The following is a 20,504-nucleotide window of genomic DNA, read 5'->3' on the forward strand; positions in this document are numbered from 1 at the left end:
AAAGGCAAAGGTGTCTCGTGTTTACAGTCTGTAATCTGCACATTAACTTCTAGTTTTTCAGCATCGTCTGTGCAAAGGGAAACGCTTGTGCAGGGAAGAAAATGAATTCTGATGCAACGCCATTATGTCACATGGAAAAATGGCTGTTTATGTCAGTCAGATGACTTTTCTTCATGACTTGGCTCAGCTCAGTTCACGCAACCACCAGATGTCTCTGTTAAATCAAACCTCCGCTGCTACAAAGAATCACAGAAACATCACTTTTTCAGATCAGAATTTCCATACTTTGAGTGTCACCACAGCCTTTTCTCAGTTTCCTTGACATTTTGCCAACAGGGACTGAGCACTGTGCACATTAACTTCACTTTTGTCACTGTTAGAGAAAAGGGGATTTTCAGTAGAGGAATAGATCAACTTTACTCATTTAACTATGGGAAGTGTACTTGGGCTTTCAACCAACAGGGGCAAAAGATTTCATTTTATTTCTTACCCTTTCCTTTTTGTTCACAGGGAGGGAAGCCAAGAAATATAGAAACTATAAAATACTAGTCTCCTCACCTGAAGGAGCTGCCAAACTCATTAAAAAACATTAGTAATGGTTAACAGTAATATTAAGGCTTCCACTAAAAAGCTTAAGAGCTCCATGGTCTGATTAGTTTTTCATGTGGTTTTAATCCAAGCCAGTAAACAGTGGAAGTATTGTGACAGTCCATAGTGTTTCATGATTAGGTCCACACACTCGGGGGGTCACTGACAGTGGCTGTTGGGATATAACAGTGGGGCAAACCATCACCCACACAGATCTACAAAATCCTCTGGGCAGAGCGAGTGCAGCGGGTGCAGCCTCCTCTTGGCATGCTCCTCTGCAGCCTCACAAGGGCAGCCTTTGTGTGCCGCCCGAATGCGACCGAGTACAAGCATGTCTAAGAGCGACTATATGTGCGTTTTTGTTTCCTAGTGTCTATTTATGCATGAGTTTGCGTGTGCATGTGTTCTGGTATTTGTGGCCCGTTTATGAGCTGCTGACCCGCTGTGCTGGCTGAGATCCCACCAGTCAGTGGGACAGCACAGATTGAGGACAGGAACGAAAGTGAGTCTCAATACTCTCTTCACACTGTTGTATTGTTGTTGGAGGAGGCAGGCTGGTGCTGGTGAGATGGCCAAGGAGGGAGGAAAAGCTGCAGGGAGCGGGAGTAGGTAAAAGGGGAAAGGGGGTTGGGGGCCAGCATTCTGGTGGTGGTGGTGGTTGTACCAGAACCATTTCCTCAGCTGAGGTTTTTCCTTCAGTGTCTGCCTGATGAGCTTCAATCATGGGAGAGGGCTCTCCCCGTACACATCCAGTACCATAAGTACAAATTTTCTTTACTCTGTATAGTCAAAAAATAAATAGCACAATGTTTTCCCATTTCAAGCTGGCTGAATGCCCTAGGGATAGTCATTTGTCTTTGAAAGGAGGCCGAGTCCTAAAAGCCTAGTAAAAGAACGCAAAGTGAGATTTTCAGTCTTTGTCATTGTTGTTGGAGTGAACATGCTGGCACTGGGCTGAGCACGGAGCAGCGGAGGAGACAGAGGAGGTTTTGGTGGTGGGTTCCCTGGGTTTGTGTTTGCGATGCAGGGCGACTGCAGCCAGAATGCTGATTATGTGCACGTGGAAATACATGGACCTAGGTGGGAAAAACAGAAGGGAACTTTTATTATGTAGGAAAAAAATGATCCAGCTAGATTTATACTAGATTCATTAATAATTCAGATTAGAAACGAGCAACAATATCACACTTTGTTGTATGAATCCAGAGAAACTTCCTCAAACTTAACTACTAACTTATGACAAGAAACCATGCGCATTGTGTTTACAATGGGGCAAGCAGTCATCATATGTTTCAAAACTAGTCACATGGCAACAACATAATGCATTTTGGCACATGAGTATGGTTAAGATGACCTGCTGAAGTTCAAATTAAGCAACAGAATGAGAAAGAAAGAAAGGTGAAGTGAGTGACTTTAGATGTGACATGGTTGTTGGTGCCAGATGGTTAGAGTATCCTGAGCATTTCAGAAACTGCTGAGCTAATGACAGTTTCCCACACAACAGTCTGGTGGTCCAAATGGTTAAAAATAAATAAATAAAATAAAAATATATCCGGTAAGAAGCAGTTCTCTGGGTAAAAATGCCTTGTTGATGCCAGAGGTCAAAATGGCCAGACTACTTTAGAGCTGATAGGAAAGTAACGGTGATTCACATTATTACACCCAAATAATTACAACCAAGGTATGCAGAAGACCATCTCTTAATGCACAATAGTAGCAGAAAACCATACCATGCTGTCAGCTAAGAACAGGAAACTCGCAGTAGCTCTCCAAAACTGGAAAAACGTTGCTTGGATAAGATGCTGATGAGTTACAATTTCTCCTGCCAGATTCAGACGTTAGGGTCAGAGTTTGGTGTAAACACCATAAAAGCATGACTCTCCAAGGCACGCCCTGCATGGTATTAATGGTTCAAGCTGCCGTTGGTGGGGTGCAATGGTGTGGTGGACCACACCTTGGTACACTTTGAGCCCATTAAGCACAAACTGACCTACCTGACTATTGTTGCTGACCATGTTCATCCCTTTCTAACCACAATGTAACTAGTTTTTAATGGTGCTACCAGCACAATAACACAACATGCCAAAATGCAGAAAAAATTAACCTCAAAACTGGTTTCTTGAACATGACAATGAGCTCACTGTACTCAAATATCCTCCACAATCAACAGCTCTCAATCTAAAAGCACCTTTGGGATGTGGTAGTTTAGGAAATTCACATCACGGATGAGCAGCAAACCATGCTTATACCACTATTAGCATGGTATACCTAATAAAATGGCCAGTGATTAAAAATGGGTTCTAAGACCATCAAAATACACACGAACATGAAACCTCACCGAATTGTTTTATGTTTTTAAATAGTAAAGGATTTTTAAATACTACATAAACACACCGCTGCATGCTCCTATATGGTCTACAGTGCACACAGACTTACTGCAGAAAATAAGGAAATAAAGGGGATTTATTATGTTAGAGCTAAAGGAGAATCTACAGCACTGCAAAGAGCAGTCTCGGGCACTTGCCCTTACTTCCTGTCTCTCGCTCAACTGTCAAAGAGAGGAAATGTGGCCAAGAACGGTTTATTGACGCATGATATAAGAACTGTTGACAATCCACTCGGCATGCCTGGGATTACGCCTCTTTGGAAGTTTATGGATGTATGTACAGGGGTTCCTGCTCAGCTTCACATGTATGAGTACATAGAAAGATTAATAGAGCGCAGAACCACACAGAGTTGAAGCAAAAGGATAGTTTGATTAAAGCGGGGTATGACGTACCTGTAATAAACTATAGTGTAGTTAACTGCAAGAAGGAGAAAAGGCATGACAGTGTAACAGATGGCCAGCTGTGTGGCTGCCCAAGTCAAGATGTCATAACCCAGCTTCATGACTCTGGAGCCCAGGAAGTAATGACGAATTGACCTGCGTATCTGGTGGGGAGAGGCAGACGGACAACAATTATCGTTTAATAGATGACAGGATTAGTGTATTCAAGGAAAACTTTTGTCGAACTATTTAATTAACATGCGAGAAGCAGAAAGTGCCAAGTGCAATAAAAAGTCAGTTGAAGCTGTTCCCAGAGAGGTTTTGTTTGAACAGGCACCAAAAACATTTTTAGAGCCACTTTCATACTGATAAGATATGTTTTTGTTTGTAGTTGTACTGAGGAAAATTAAATATCCTTAATCTTCACAAAGCTACTGGAATTGCACCGTTGTAAATGTAACAAGAGCTGTCCCATCTATTCATGGTCAGTTTGTGTCCGTCCGATTACCTTCCATTTGTATTTTAGAGCATTACTTTGCAGAGAATGTAGACAACTTACAGCTCTTGCTGCTATGGTGATGGGGATGGCGGTGAGGAAGGTAAAATAGTACCCTGGATAAACACCATGCCACAAAGCAGACAGGATAAAGGTCAACGCCAAACGGTGCTTTGGTGCTCGGTCATAGCACACCCTGAAAAAGGAACGGGTTGGGAATTTCACTTTTTTTTTTTTCCACTTTCCGACTGTGCACACAATTTGATTTCACACTCGCAACACTTACGTTTTAAGCCAAATTCCTGTTCGAATATTCCAGTTGTCTATGAAGGTCTTGAAGCTGGTTGCTGTCTAAAAGAAAAAAGATCAGTAGCTACAATAAGAGTGTGCTCCAGTGTCTAATTAACTCACAATTGGACACAGTGCTGAAAGATCATGCTCTCGATTTTAAGCATCTGAAACACGGCACCTCAATCCCGATGATGTTGAGGTTGCTGATAAGGTCCCAGGATGGCTTTCCATGTTCATCCATCCCAAGGAAACCATATCCTGCAGCATTGTTGACTGCATCAGCTGACAGAGGAAGAGGAAGATCATCACATGACGTCCGTGGCATTTGTCCCCAGAAGCAATAAAACAAAACAAAAAACTGGCCAAGTAAAACACACAGACGCACTAAATACCCACCTAATGTCCAGGCGAAGTAGAATTTGGGCCTTGCAGCTTGTATGGAGAAGAAAGCATAAGTGAGCCTGGTGAGGAAGGAGGCTTGGCTCACAAAGTCGGGGTCAACGTTGTACTTTATGGGCAAGGCCCGAGTGACAGTAAGGAAGAACAGCATACAGCCGGCGCAGACTAGCAGCTTATGACAAACAGCGTTCTGCAGAGAAAGCAAATTACTTCTGAGTACTGATAGAAGCACCCATTACAAATGGATAATATTATGATTACCATTAAATCTTAAGCAACTCTCAAACTAGCAGAAATCAGCATCTATGGCTTAACTTAACCCAAGAGAAACCAGAAACAAACTATCAGTTTGTAGCTCTGCTCTAGTGGATACATTTAAAATGTATCCACTAGACACTAGATCCAACCTCTGTGGTCCACTCTGTAACCACAGAAGTTACACATTTTCTTTGAAGCTGAAAAAAAGTCCTCCTGGGTACCTCAGTAATATCTGGCCTTTCTGCGACTATATGTTTGTAGCAGATTTTTTATCTAGTCCACATCAGCCAAGACTTTTCTATTCTTTTTTTATGAAAATGAAGCCACGCAAAACTTTAACCTCCCTACTGAAGGTATTTTCTGAGTTATAGGCCCCCATGCAATTTATGTTAAAGAGGTTAGGTTGAAATTTGGTGCTTTTTAGTTTACATTATTGTTTTTTCCAGCATAACTCCTTAAGTACAACAGCTATCACATGAAACAAATTGTAACCAATGTAATTTTGCACCCTCTGCAAGTTTTACAATGTAAAGAAAAATCAAATTTTCTATAATCAACTTTCAGCGCCAGCATCACGGGATGCATCATAATTTTGATAGCAACTTTGCACAGATTTCAATTACTATAACAGAGTAACAGAAAGAAACATTTATAGCTTAGACGTTTTATTTGTTTTCTGAGAATTCAATAGAGAACTTCAAGGGTGTTTTCACAATGTTGGATAGATAACAGGTCAAAAGAAGTTACATCATGGCAAGGTCGTTTTGCTCTTTAGTCCTTAAAAGTCCTGGTCTGCTAACGTGAACTTTAAGGGCCTGTAATTCCAAAAATATTCATTGTGCGTAGGTGAAATTTTGCACATCTTTATTCAATTTAGACTCCTCTAAACACCTGTTCTAAGTTTTATCTACTCTTGTTTCTGTAGGTTATCAAGAAGGCCAGATCCTCATGTCAATTCAGACACGCAACTCTTGCTGTGAGCTTGTGTAAACTTATTTCCAAGGAACAGCCAATCAGAAGAAAACTAGCTAAGAAGATGGGGAAGAGAGTCAAAATGACCTACTTCAGAAACTGAATCAAGTGTAGGCATGCACCACATCCCAGTAAAATAATTTGAACTGTGAATGATGTAAAGTAAAGGACAGTTCAAACGCTCTTTCAATAAAACAAGAACAAGAAGTAAAGCCACTGTAGTAAAGTTACAGAGATTCCAAACAATGGAAGAAGAAACATATTGCTGGATAAGCATTTAATCCCCCTCCTGATAAAACAATAACCTATCAATATAAAAATGAATATAGTTAAAGACTACAAGAGTAGTAACCAGTATTCATGAACTTACCAGAGGTGATGGGTCCTGGGTCTTATTGTAGCCATTCTGCCGATTACTTGAGGCATGCTGCTGCTTGAGCCTCGTGCTGATGTGTCTGCCCTCTATGAAGTCTACGTACTCTTTGTAGTTACTGCATGGCCCCACCAAGACACTCAGAAAGTTCAGATTGTAACTCAGGTACTCAATGAGGGAAGGCCTCACACTACAAAGAGACGAGGCAGAAATCACTGAAAAGAAACAAACCTTTTCAAAACACTAACTGAGATCACTTTGAGTGAAAGGTGACGGTGCTACTTTAGATTTTCTTCCAAGGTGAGTCGTAATCTGAGAAATACATGCCATCTAGTTTTAAATTAAACATCCAACAGGTCATAATCAGTCAGCATCATCGCTCGTCTTTAACTCGGTTTCTCTGACCCTGTACATATACCAGCTGCCGAGCAATAAAACGAACCAGGATGGGTATTAAAACCTGACCTAATTCATGACCAAATGCACTTCCATCCATGTTACAAACTATGTGTAATATTTACAGTACAGGAGAACTTGTATGTGAAACTGGAATAAGGACAATGTCTGGTCCCTGATAAATAAGAACAAAATTAGTCCAGTTAATCGAATATTTAAGGATTATGACAATCAATTACCAGATTTACAGCTACTGGGTTATTGCACAGGTAGGCGGCTATATTTTATGGCTGCTTTTAAAATACATTTTAATTCATTTTAAAACGGCATGCATGGTACAGTCCACTGATAATGTGATTTCATGAATTCACATGCACAAAAATGTTTTTCCATGCAAAATGATGTCTCTTTTCTAAGTTCCCAGCATGCTTTTTTCCATAAATAAACTATTCACCATGATTTCATGTCCTTGTCATTGTCCTTCGTGGCTAAAGGAAAAGAAACAGTTATTTATTCTTTAAATAAGGTCCAAGTTCAGATGCACTGTTAAAGTATCTGCACATCTTTGCTGCACATGTAAACTTTACATTATAGGATTACACTCACCAGTTACGTTATTAGGTACACCTGCTAAACTGCTCCTTAATCCAAATGTGTAGTCAGTCAATGACATGGCAGCCACTTAATGCATTTAGGCATGTAGACACGGTCGATGCTGAAGTTCAAACCGAGCAGTACAGTATAGAGTAAAATGGTAAATGACCTGTATTTGTATAGCGCTTTTACTGGTTCCACCTAGGGACCCCAAAGAGCTTTACACACCCAGTCATCCACCCAGTTCATCCACCCATTCACACACACATTCACACACTGGTGGAGGCAAGCTACAGTTGTAGCCACAGCTGCCCTTGGGCAGACTGACAGAAGAGAGGCTGCCATATGGCGCCATCGGCCCTTCTGGCCAACACCAGTAGGCGGTAGGTGAAGTGTCTTGCCCAAGGACACAACAACCGAGATTGTCCGAGCTGGGGCTCAAACCGGCAACCTTCCGATTACAAGGCGAACTCCCAACTCGCCTTGGGAGTAAAATCCGTTGAATTAAGTGGATTTGAATGTGGTATAGTTCTTATTGCCAGACAAAGCTGATTTCACTGGGATTTTCTCACACAATTATCTCTGGAGATGGTCAGAAAAAGAGAAAATCTCCAATAAGCAGTGGTTCTCTAGGCAAAAAAGAATCACTGATGCCAGAGCTCAGAGGAAAATCGCCAGATTGGTTCAAGCTGATAAGAAGGCAATAGTAGCTCAAATAACCACTTGTTACAACTAAGAGCTACAGACGAGCATCTGTGAATAGAACACTTATCAACCCTTGAAGCAGATGGGCTGCAGCACCAGGTACCACACTGAGGCTACAACTCACACGAGCTCACCAAAACTGGACAGCACAAGACTAGAAAAGGTTACCTGGTCTGATAAGTCTTATATTATGGCTATTTTTGTGCCACACTTTGGGCCAATTAGCACCATATGCGCATTGTCCAATGGCACAGCCTACTTGAGTATTGTTGCTGACAATGTCCATCTCTTTATGACCACAATGTACTCATCGTCTAATGATTGTTTCCATCATCATATCTCACAGCTCATATCATCGCAAACTGTAGTGGATTCAAAAGATCTCCACAGTCACAGTTGAATAGAGCACCTTTGAGCTGTGATGGTACAGGAATGTGAAATCATTCTGCATAATGAAGGTGTAGCTGACAAATCTGCAGCAGCTCTGTGATGCAGTCATGTTGACAAAGACCAGGGGTAGGCAACTCCAGGCCTCGAGTGCCAGTGTCCTGCATGTTTCAGGTGTGTCCCTGATCCAATCACAGCTGATTTATATGGCCAAATTACCTCCTTAGCATGTCTTGAAGTTCTCCAGAGGCCTGGTAACGAACTAATCATTTGATTCAGGTATGTTGACCCAGGGTGATATCTAAAACCTGCAGGACACCGGCACTCGAGGCCTGGAGTTGCCCACCCCTGATATAGACTAAAATTTGAAGAATGTTTCCAGCACCTTGGTGAATCAGTGCCATGAAAAATAAAAGAGTTCGAAATGCAAAAGGGGGACCAACCCAATACTAGCAAGTGTACCTAATAAAGTGGCTGGTATATGTAAGTTTATCTATGCAGACTTGAAGGCTAAAATCAGAGACATAGGAAAATCCCAAAGAACTCTAGTCTGTTCAAATCAGACTCTGTTTAAAAAGACCACACACACAGTTACCACTGTAAGTTACTAACTTGCTTTGCTGTGTAAACTTACTTTATAGCCATGAGCTTCTGCTCCTGTGTCAACTGTTCAGTCTTCTTACACATACCTGAAAGAAATATGGAGTTGTTGATATCTTTAATTCCCCCCCTCCCCTTCTCTTGTCCTTCTTTAACAGATGTTTAATTCTGACTCTAAGAGACTTTTTCACTGAAACACTAACAACTCACAATGGAAAAAGCACAAATGTTACTAACAACATCAATGACTGCACATTTACACAATTATGACTTCGACATTATATTAGAAGAGAATCAGAAGGACGTGTTTTAATAAAAGCCTAGGCTAAATGTTTTACAACAGGTGTGAAAATCTGTGTAAAAACCTGTCATCCCCGTTAAGTTACTCAGACAGCATGCTGTGAAAGGCTTGCCAATGTGCTGAGCTTCCATATGTATGTGTGCATCCACCTGTCTGACTTACCATCATGGAGCTGGAAAGCCAACGTGGTGAGCTTCTGTGTTACTATCATCAAAGGTCTGGGCAGAGAAAGATGGTAAATTATTGTTTTTAATTTATCTTAAGAAGTTTAGAAATTGATGCTCACAACCTGTGCCTGATTGTAGGTGGGCAAATTTGAAAAGATTTCACTTTAATAATCATTTTAAATTGTATAAATGTTGCAAGTATGACAGCATAGCAATTCTAATATATGTTTTTGTTTTTTAAGTGAAAGTAAAAACTTAAGTCATTTAAAGCATTACCAATTTAAGCACAGCACTTCCCAAGCTCACCAAGCCTCTGTGAGAGACTCTTGGATTTATTTACCATTGTGAATCACTTCATTCTTCTCTAGTTGTGGCAAATCAGGTCACTTATTAATCCAATGCAATACTTTCCTATCCCCAGAGCTTCATTGGATCATCGGGCCCCTTTTAAACCAGCACAGCTAGATTTTCAGCTTATCAAGCACACATTTAGGAAACTCATGTGAATGTGTGTCCACATATAAACCACGTCTCTCTTGCACACACACACTAGTTTGTGTGGGTGTGAGGGCTGCATTGTGTGCACAGCATGGAAAACTGAGGCAGAGAGAGGCTGGCCATGCGGCTGGCAGTGCCAGCTCAGTGAGAGCTGGCAGGGGGCTCTGAAGTAATGTTTTCAGCCAGTATGTGCAAAACTCCATTACTATAGCATACAGGCTCCATTTTCCATTTTGTACATTATAGAGCGAGCATAGTACCTATGATTTTCATGTCAAGTGTCAATTTCAGTTCATGGAAATGCTCTTGAACAAATGCAAACAGACTTTAGAGATAATGACATAACACCCTACTAAAGAAATATGGAGAGAAACCAGAAATCTATCAGCATGAATGACTGCTGTTCAGTCTGATTCACACAACTTTTGCTCAGAAAGTAGTGAATGTAATTTGTTTTTGGGGGGTTTTTTGTACTGAATTGATACCGAAACATGAAAGTGTATCAAAAAATAAAAGAAAATCTGGATCCCTAATTCAATATGGGATCACACCAGAGGCTGACTCACAGGCCTGGCTGCTCATCTCTAAAGTCACGTGGAGTCTAAATGAGGCTGCCAACAAATTAATCCGCACTGGAACAAGGCAAAGTAGCTGCTGCTGAATACAGAGGCCAGCAAAGTCAGCTGTCGCTTTATAAAGTATAACCACACATAGAAAAACAGACATTTCCAATAAAATGGGAGGCAGAAAGCAGCCTAAGCTGGGCAGCGTCAACTGTGAACAATGCTGCTGCTATTTTTTTTTTTTCTTCAGTTGTTTTATATGTACACAAGGCTGGGGGAGTCGGTGTGTAAGCTGGTACCACCAAGGGTGGAAACTGATAACGTATCTAAACCTCAAATGTCTCCATAATGTGTTGTCACAAAGAAGGTGTGGCAAAGAGGAGAGAAGAATAAATGCTTCAGATTTTCCTCACCCAGAGAAGTCAGTGGAAAGTATTCCATAGTTAAAGATGAAGGCTCGGCCCGCTTGGCACGCAGTCAGATAGCCCATAGATATCACCATGGAATACCTGAGTGGAAAAGAATGACACAAAGTAAATAAAGTAAAGGGCAGTTCAATCAATCGTTTAATACAATACTAAGAAAAAAAGAAAAAGGACAAGCTGGTGTGGTAACAGTTGAGTCACCAGTAAATGCATTTGAGGAGATTAAGAAGTTTCCTTAAGTTATGAGTCATTAGAAATTACTGGAAGTGATTGTTGCCTCTCTGGGTTACTTCACAAATTTTTTTTTTAAAAAGTGAGCATTATGCGTTTTTCTTTTTAATATTTGTGCCATTTACACTACCTCTAAAACTTCCAGCATGGTTTAACTTTGACAAGACGCAACTATTTCATCACTCTCAAATGAAAAACAAAAGAATGAACAGGCACAGGTAAGAACTTGTGTTATTTCTGCAGGACTGAAAACCTGATATTCTGCTTTACATTTCACATTGTCAAAAAAATGTTAAACAGTTACAAACATCGGCATATCTTAAAGTAACAATCACCTGTTGTTCTGATCGTTCCCTAGATTGTCCCGGCTTTAACCTAAAATGTTCCATTACTTTGTTTCCCCGTATCAGTGACACAGAGGTGTGTGTCCAGAAGCCCATGTTGAGTTTACACAGTGTTTTGCCTCTAAAGCCATAGAACAATACCAGTTCTACTTTGCTCTACCTACAGGTAATCCTTGAATACCTCACCAAGATAACCATACAATTTTGCTCTAGTCATAAAAAAAACAAAAAAAGCAACAACTGCCAGACACACCTGAGCCATGCTGTCTGAAGTCAACACCCATATCCACCCAGACGTAATGAAAATGTGCATGTGCTCTTAAGAGTTCCACTGAAACCCTGTAAACATGAACACCTGCTAGTTATCTTCATGAATAGACTGGTCAGGCTGGCATACCTGGCTGCCTGTCGCCTGACGTGTTCTCCAAAGGTTTCATGACTTTAAAAAGGTACTTTCGTTCAGGCCACATTGGAACAGGAAGACAAAGGGGGCAAGGTGAAGTAGAATGAAGTCTTTCTTGGAATGCGCGGCAGGGAGTGAATGAGTGGTAAACTTCAAGGGCTTAAACTGAGCAACTTAGCCCACCTATGAAGTGAATGGCTTGTGGGATGGGTTGATCTCGTTTGGCAAGTTTGACCTGAAAACAGCAACAGCTAGTTCTGCAGCCCTATCATAGTAAATGCAGTCCTGCCAATCACGTACCAGCTTGATGAAGCAGGCATGTCAGTCAATGCAAGCGGAAAGGTGTGTGTGCGATGAGAACGACTACAACCAGACCGACTAAGCTTAATTAATCGTTACAGGAATTACGTGCAAAAGAGCAACAGTTGCACAATCCATGAAAGAATCCACTGGTGTTTCAGACTTTTATTTCTGTCTTTCAGAATCCATTATATAGCCATTTGGGTGGCTGTAGCTCAGGAGGTAGAGCAGGTCACCTACTGATCGGAAGGTTGGTGGTTCGATCCTTGGCTCCTCCAGTCTGCATGTCAAGTATCCTTGGGCAAGATACTAACCCCAAGTTGCTCTCCGATGCATCCATCGGAGTATGAATGTGTGTGAATGTAGTTAAATAGCACTCAGTATAGATAAAGTGCTTGTGAGAATGGGTGTGATTGGGTGAATGTGGCATGTTGTATAGAGCGCTTTGAGTGCTCCGAGAGAGTAGAAAAGCGCTATATAAGAATCAGTCCATTTACCATTCCCTAGACTTTTATGTTGATTGAGGTTTGAATTTACCTGTGCACACTGTTGAGGTCAGCTTTGATGATGATCAGGTAGTTTGCAACAACCACAGCCAGGATGTGAGATGAATACCTGCAGAAGTGACACAAAACTTTCTGTAGGTATTTTCAATGACACAGGCAGCATGTGCCAATACAACTTAAACACATTTCCCACAGATACTTGCTGCTAAAGCACTACAATACACACCCATACAAATACATGTGTTTCCAATTTGTCTCATGACCGCATACCCTCAGTGTTCTACTACAATTATAAGCCCGAGGCATTAAAAACATGTTCTAACTGTGCACCCAGGCCAGTTAGTACCATAACTATTTCCATGTTGTAGCTTAGCATTGTCTTGCTGAAATAAACAATATGCATGTTGTCAGAGTGGCTATATTATTTTGCTCTAAAACTTACATTATTATTAATGTGGCCTTCACAACAGGTGGATGATACCAATGCCTTGTGCATTAAAGGACCTAAACACCACAGATGATGCTGTAGTGGCAGGAGGCAGAAGTGTATTCTTAATCTGGTTCACATGGATTATTTCAGAAGTGTTCCTGAGCGCATGAAGTAAGTTTTCCTACAGAAGGTCTGTTTTTAGTGCTGCAGCTTACTGCCTGAGGGCCTGAGACCATATTCTTAAAGAACTTTTGATCCAGTGGGCTGGTCTTTTTCTTCTTATGTTGACCTGCTACCATGTTTTAAGCACATATTTTTCCAAGGACAACACCATTTTTTCTTTCAGCATTTAATACATTGCTTTGTAGTATTTTTCCAATTAAACGTGTGATGTAAATGATTCATTAATCACTGCATTCTGATTTTATTTAAATCTTATACAGGTGGGCCCACATACAGCCCACTTTGATATTAAGTGAGGCTAGTGAAACTCCCCTTTCTGTCGTTGTAAAGACATTTGAATATTTAACCCCTGAGACTTCTTAGTAGAAGAAAAAGAAGTGCCGTTTCAGTACATCTTAGTTGTTCAACATAAGTGTGTGAAATTACAGAAAAAGTTCCGGTAGCTTATTGCCTGGACTGTTCTGTAATTATAAAATATAATGTTTTTGTTCATTGACAGAAAACACTTTTTGAAATATGGACACATAAAATATCTTTGACTCGTGTACTGGAGAAAAAAAATGAATGGGGTGGTGTGTGAGACAGTGCCATATATTACCATCCAAAGCAGAAGACGAGAAAACCAATACCGAGGAGAGCGGCAACAAAGTGCCTGACCAGGGGACTGACATGGGCCGGGCTGAGGTAGAGACGAAAGCAGAAGGCAGCAGTTAAGGCAAACAGCTGGCATGCCAGAAAATTCACCTGTGTGGGAAGAGATAAAAATAAGGATTGGAGTGAACAGCTAAGAGAGATAATCAACAAACATTTCACGTTGTATACTTTTATAGGCAATTAAGGGCTTTAAAGTATATTATCATAGTGTACTATGATAGTGTAAAACTTTTATAGGGACGTAAAACAGCGTATGACACGTTACAGGACTTTATCGTCCATCCATCCATCCATTCGCTTCCGCTTATCCTTTTCAGGGTCGCGGGGAGCGCTGGAGCCTATCCCAGCTGTCATAGGGCGAGAGGCGGGGTACACCCTGGACAGGTCGCCAGTCTGTCGCAGGGCCAACACACAGAGACAGACAACCATTCGCACTCACATTCACTCGCACATTCACACCTAGTGGCAATTTGGATTATCCAATTAACCTATTCCCACAAGGGACTTTATCGTTATTTTTATTATTAATAATTTTCTTTAACAAGACAGAATTTAGTTTTTGGACAAAGCCTCCAATAAAAAGACAATAATGTGGACGTGGACGACTTTTAAGGAGTCACGGCACGCGTGTCCCACAAGTGACACGAGGTTAATTGACGGAACATCATTTATGACACTAAATGATTTTTTTTTTTTTAAGAAAAAAACCCAGTAATATATCAAAAGATTTTAATTCTTCCGAAATAGCCCCACTGACTTGTGACTCACGCTTGTCCTACCTGATCAAGAGGAAAGCCCAAGTATTCACTGACAGGCAGCAGCCACTCGGATCCTGTGGTTTTAAACGGAGTCTGTGCCGGCTCGCCCATCCTACGCAGCTGTTCTGTCACGGCACCTCGGTTTGCCAGGTTATCTTTACGTTTGTTTGTAGCTAACTACGAACTATTTTCTGTGACTGAAATTCATCGTTTTCCCTTGGGCGCCTGTGACAAGTCAAACCAGTCGACAGACCAGGAACACTCCCCCTCCTTCTTTCCCTCCCCGTCAGTACCAGTCGAGTTAGACAAAGGCAGGCGAAAAATAAAAACCCCTCCGGTTGCGGCTTACAAAATAAAAGCCAATTCAAAGCGAATTAGACGGCAGACTTGAACTAACCGCACAAATCTCTTCCAGACTAAAGTCTTCTTTTAACCATACAATGTCCTAGAGTCCACTATTGATGAATGGAGAGCACAGATTGCTATTGTGTCCAGGCAAACGCAAAGTTGACTTGTGTGCTTTTGTTTTGAAAACATCAGCTTTATCACGAAAGACGAAATTAAGCCATAACCCCGTGTGCATTAGCGCCGACATCCTAGTTAAACTTTAACCTTTACTTATGATGTTAAAAGTTTTATCAAGAATGTTGAAGCAGTTTTAAAAACATAACAATGTTATTACACATAACTTCCGGTGTTTTTTCGAACTTAACATCTCAGAACGTGCGTTTTCTTTCAGACTTACGGACAAAGGTTACTTATGAGCCAGTATAAACACAGTACTGTACAAAAGCTTTAAGCAACTCTTTATGTATTTATATTTTGCACGGAAAATGAGTAATAGGTGTAGTGTTTTATTGAAACATACATGGAAATACAGTATATAAGGGAAAAACAGAGTTTTTGGGAAAACTCATCTCAATGTCAATAATTTGCCTGAATTCTCTAAGGCAAGCTTTCTTCTCATCATTCAGGTAGTCTTCAGGAATAGTTCTCCAGACTTTTTTTTTTTTTTTACAATGAAAGCTCATCTTTGGATGTTGGCTGTCTTTTGTTTTGTTCTCTCCGAAAATGAAACTGCTCACATTGCTTCAATAATATCGAGGTCCGGGCTCTGGAGAGAATAGTCCATGAATAGTGCTTAATTGTGTGTTTTTCTATCCAGTTATGCCTTTACTGCATTGAGAGTGTGTTTGTGATCATTGTCATGCTTTCCAGATGGTATCGGTGGATCAAGAACTCTCAGTAAATTTCTGTATTCACTGTACAAGAGCCTTAAATGTGTCCGGTCTTTGGTGTATTTCTTTCCTATCAGTAAAAAAAAAGTTTTTCAGGAACTGTTCATCTCCTGTAAACAGTTTTTTTTAAGACTGCCACTTTTCCTCCACTTGTCCAGTTTCCCCAAAGTTTTGTAAGAACACATTGCACAGCATGCTGAAATATGTCGCATTTTTTGGTCAGCAGCTCTTTGGTAATTACTTTATTAGTGCAAAACCTATATAAATTTATTTCTGCCGAGCTGTTATCTTTGGCATCTTTCATGAGTTTCAACTAAAGAAATGTAAAAGAAATATGTTGTTTTTGCAACAGGCTGCTAGTAACAAAGCTTATTTTACCTCATTTTAAAATGGATTCAATACATTTAAATACATAATGACAAAGCCCAAAATTATTTGGAAATGCAGAAACCTTTCTACATTAGTTCACATTGTTGACAATGCATGTAGCATTCCACCAGTAAAAGGCATATGACAGGACATCTGGAGTTGCCAAAAGACACCCGAAGAACTCTCAGACCATGAGAAACAAAATGATCTGGTGAAGCTTCCTGTCTGGAAGAAACTAGGCACCTGTCACCATCCGTTAACTAAATCATGTTTTTCAGCAGCAGGAACTAGGAAACTAGTTAGGGTCAAGGGAAAGATGCATACAGCAAGGTACAGAAGCATCCTTGATGATAACCTGCTCCAGAGTGCTGTGAACTGGGATGAAGGTTCATCTTCCAATAGGATAACGTCAACACAACAAAGGAGTGTCTTCAGGAAATTCTGTGGAAGTCCTTGATTGTCCTAAACATGAACCTAATCTCTACAAACATCTTTACAGAGATCTGAAAATGTCTGTGCACTGACACTCCCCATCCAACCTGATGGAGCCTGAGAGGTTTTGCAAAGAGGAATGGGAGAAACTCTCCTTAAATAGGGATGCCAAGTTTGCAGCATCATACTCAAAAGAGCCGAGGCTGTAATTGTTGACATTTTGTATCATTCTAGCATCTTTACCTTACAATATAAAGCGCCTTGAAGCAAGTCTTGTTGTGATTTGCCGCTATAAAAATAACATATAAAGAATTTAATTAAATCTGCCAAATTTAACAAAACAAAAAGAAAATATTGAGCAAAGGCTGTGAATACTTATGTACATCATATATACATATTGGGGCAGCGTGCTGGCACAGTGGTCAGCACTCTTGCCTCACAGCAAGAAGCCATCTGGCTGGGGCCTTTGTGTAGAGTTTATCCAATGCATGTGTGGGTTCTCTCCAGTACTCGGGTTTCTTCCCAAAATCCCAGGCCCAAGCCCTCCTCAGGTCAGAGGAACAAAACAAACATCTGGCTGACCTTCACAGGGTCTCTGCCTCACCATATCAATCAGGTCAGAAAGTATGGTTATCCACTAAAATGTACCTTAAAGAACTGAATCTAATCTCTGAATCTGTGACCTTCCATTTAAACTTACCTCACAATATGAAGATCCATAACCCCTTTCATCTCTCCCAGCTGAAGCCAGTCTGGACCAGCCCAGAAACATGAGTTAACTACAAAGGAATTACCCAAGTCTTTAGACGCTTTCATTTCCATGTGCATTAGAATGGATGACTGCAGGCATGAGTATGGCAAATGGTCCATTGGCTCTTGGCGACCTAGTGGTGGATTCACGCCGGCCATTGGAGCCTCCTCAGGAGAACAGAGTCCAGGAGGAAGCGAACCATGGGGAGGAGCGGTCCATGCAGCTCAGCCGAGCCCAGCTATCGCCATCAGACATTAGGAAGTGGCTGCTGGCTGTTGAGTACTTCTCTTGTGGTCAGAAAGGGCATTATGTCAATGCCTGTCCTTCCCGCCCATGCCCATCAGTAACCGTAGGGGTGCAGTGTTTCCCTACCTCCACTCAGGTACTTGGCAAAATTATTCTCAATCCTTATATTCACCTTTATAATGCTTCAATCGACTCAGGAGCAGAGTAAAATTTTATTGACTAGTCTTTAGCCAAGAAACTCAACCTCCTGTTAATTCCTCTGACTGAATCGTTGCAAGTCTCTGCCTTAAATGGCACCAGACATCGCCTATTGAACTCAGCCCATCCAGCTTTCTCTATTTGTCAACCATGTAGAAGAGATTAGTCTGTTCCTTTTTCATGCAAATGGCACTCCCTTAGTCCTTGGTTATCCATTGCTGAGTATTCATAACCCACAGATCAACTGGTCTAAAGGCTGTATTTCCAGGTGGAGCCTTTTGTTGCTGTGAAAACTGTTGCTTGCTGCAAGACCTCACACCGAGCACATCTACTGCGGGTGTGGTGCCTGTTATCGGACCCGGAGTTAGCAACATCCCCCAAGAACCCGAAGAGGAGAGTCCTGGCCCCTAGCCCTGCCAGTGTAGCAGAAATGATGACGGATGATGATGGCAGCAGCAGCCGTTCTTCTCTGCGTGAGTAGCTTAATGTTGTTCGTGTGTAATTTACGTTGAGTAGGCTAACCACGTTATTAAATTAATGCATGTAAGGTGAACTAGCAAACACCATCGTAGTTACATGCGGCTGTCTTCTTGTTTGATGGCAGATACTCCCTTCACCCTGGCCAAAAAGGCTAAAATGACCAAAGAAAAGGTGGAAAACAGCTAAACATGAGAGGTTTTTGGACAAAGTTTGTGTTTTTTCCATTGTTTAAGCACTGCTTCCAGCCAAGAGTGATACCATATATGCCCTATAGCTGCAGAAAAGGCTAACATTGTTATCTTTTTACAAAAAAAAAAACAGCTAAACATGAGAGGTTTTTGGACAAAGTTTGTGTTCTCCATTCTTTAAGCACCGGTTTGAGCACCGGTTCGAGCACCGTTTAAGCACCAGCACCATTTCAAAGGAACCGGTTTGGCACCAGTATCGGATAAAGCCTAAACGATACCCATCCCTAATTAGTTACTGCAAGGAGCTCAATTTATAAAATGCATACCACCTAATCAGAATAAGGGAGGGAGATGAATGGAAAACAATACTAGCCTTCAATACTCACCTTGGACATTTCGAATATCTGGTCATGCCATTTCGACTCACTAACGCCCCTGCAGTGTTTCAGGCCTTAGTGAATGATGCCCTAAGAGATTTCACCAATCATTTTGTATTTGTTTACGTTAATGACATTCTCATCTTCTCCAAATCCAGGTCGGAACACAAGAAACATGTCCACCAAGTCCTGCAGCAGTTGCCGGAGAACCAGCTCTTTGTAAAAGGAGAAAAATGTGAGTTTCACGTCCAGTCAGTTTCCTTCCTCAGGTTCATCGTGGAACAAGGTAAGCTACAAGCTGACCTGGCTAAGATTAAAGCCGTGGTGGAGTGGTATCAACCCCAAACAAGGAAACAGCTTCAAAGATTCCTTGATTCTGCTAATTTGTGGGCGACTGGGAGCTTCTAACCATCAAGCTTGCATTAGAAAAATGGAGGAAATCACTGGAGGGGATGGAACATCCACAGATCATCTGAATGGACCACAAGTATCTAACGTATGTGCAGGCAGCCAAGTGTCTGAATGCTCGTCAGGCCAGGTGGGCTTTAGCCTTTGCCCATTTCAATCTCACTATCACTTACAGGCCTATATCCCTTAATATAAAACCGGACCCTCGATCACACCAATTCTCTACTCTGAATGAGACCTCAGAGAAGGAAGAGCCCATATTACCCGCTGCTTGCATTATCGAATCTCTCACATGGGAGATCAAGCCACTAATAAAGGAGGCTCAGCAGGAAGAACCAGAACCTGGAACTAGACTCTCAGATTGTCTACACCACATGTGTAAAAATCAAGGCCTGTGGGCCAAATGTGGCTGGAGAACTTCTGCATTAAAATAAGTTCACTGTATGTTGCTTAAAAGTGCATGTTGAGCATAAACTACATCTCCCACAATGCATTTTGATTATTACCCTGTTTTGTAAAATTATGTTTCTGTCATATGTTTGTTGTGCCATAGTCCTGCCCCTCTTGACTTGAATTTTGTAAACATTGTTGAGGTAGTTGGGAGACTGTCACAAAGAAAACCATGTTTTTGGAATTGTTTTTGCACATCGTTGCTTGTTTTTTCACTATAAATAAATTCACTTTCACCTATCAGGAAGTCCTGCATCTGGATCTTGTTTTCCCTGAAACCTGACAGTCTCTCTGTGCTAGCCCTGCAACAGACTGGCAACGTGTCCAGGGTGTACCCTTTCTCTAGCCCTATGGTAGCTGGAAGAGGTTATTGATTTTATGGGAACATCTGTGCTGAGTATAGCCTAGGAGTTCCAAGATCAAAATGGGATACACCCCCAAGGGTTGTTGCAAATAACCAAACTAAGATCCTGTGGAGATAAGATGGACAAACTGGTGGTGGCTAACCAACCGGACATCATAGTGGTGGACGAGCACAGGAGATGGCTGTAGTAGTAGATTTAGCTATACCAAGTGATAGCAGCATCACAAAGTAGAGAACTGGAGAAATACGAAGGGCTGAGAGAGGAGCTAGAGGATGCAGAAGGTGAAGGCAACAGTGGTCCCCGTGGCAACAGGAGGACTTAAAAATTTCATATTTTCTAAATGATAAACAATCAATATGACACTGAATGTCATATTGATCTCTAAAACAGAATTATTCTTTCTTTTGGTTCCC

The 20,504-nt window shown here is 41.3% G+C and overlaps 1 protein-coding gene across 1 annotated transcript; it reads right to left on the bottom strand.

The window, feature by feature from the left end:
- Nucleotides 1-259: 259 nt before the first annotated feature.
- Nucleotides 260-15,193, bottom strand: mboat1 (membrane bound O-acyltransferase domain containing 1). Its single transcript, XM_085178760.1, has 13 exons — nt 14,611-15,193; nt 13,776-13,921; nt 12,596-12,673; nt 10,769-10,864; nt 9,290-9,345; nt 8,861-8,915; nt 6,142-6,334; nt 4,539-4,731; nt 4,321-4,424; nt 4,138-4,202; nt 3,915-4,047; nt 3,368-3,519; nt 260-1,664 (listed from the first exon to the last, which is right to left on the bottom strand). The coding sequence occupies exons 1-13, from the start codon at nt 14,698-14,700 to the stop codon at nt 1,499-1,501; spliced, it is 1,527 nt and encodes a 508-aa protein (XP_085034886.1). The 5' UTR covers nt 14,701-15,193; the 3' UTR covers nt 260-1,498.
- Between the last annotated feature and the right edge of the window lie 5,311 nt (nt 15,194-20,504).

The sequence above is a fragment of the Neolamprologus multifasciatus genome, chromosome 11 (genome assembly GCF_963576455.1).
Source record: "Neolamprologus multifasciatus chromosome 11, fNeoMul1.2, whole genome shotgun sequence".
NCBI lineage: Eukaryota > Metazoa > Chordata > Actinopteri > Cichliformes > Cichlidae > Neolamprologus > Neolamprologus multifasciatus.

What these genes read in the sequence shown, in the direction of transcription:
- mboat1 (XM_085178760.1), bottom strand. Translation starts at nt 14,700, where the DNA reads ATGGGCGAGCCGGCACAGACTCCGTTTAAAACCACAGGATCCGAGTGG. An exon ending in CTCGTCTTCTGCTTTGGATG is followed by an intron (nt 12,674 to 13,775) that starts GTAATATATGGC and finishes TCACTTCTGCAG; the next exon opens with GTATTCATCTCACATCCTGG. An exon ending in GACCTCAACAGTGTGCACAG is followed by an intron (nt 10,865 to 12,595) that starts GTAAATTCAAAC and finishes TTTTCCACTCAG; the next exon opens with GTATTCCATGGTGATATCTA.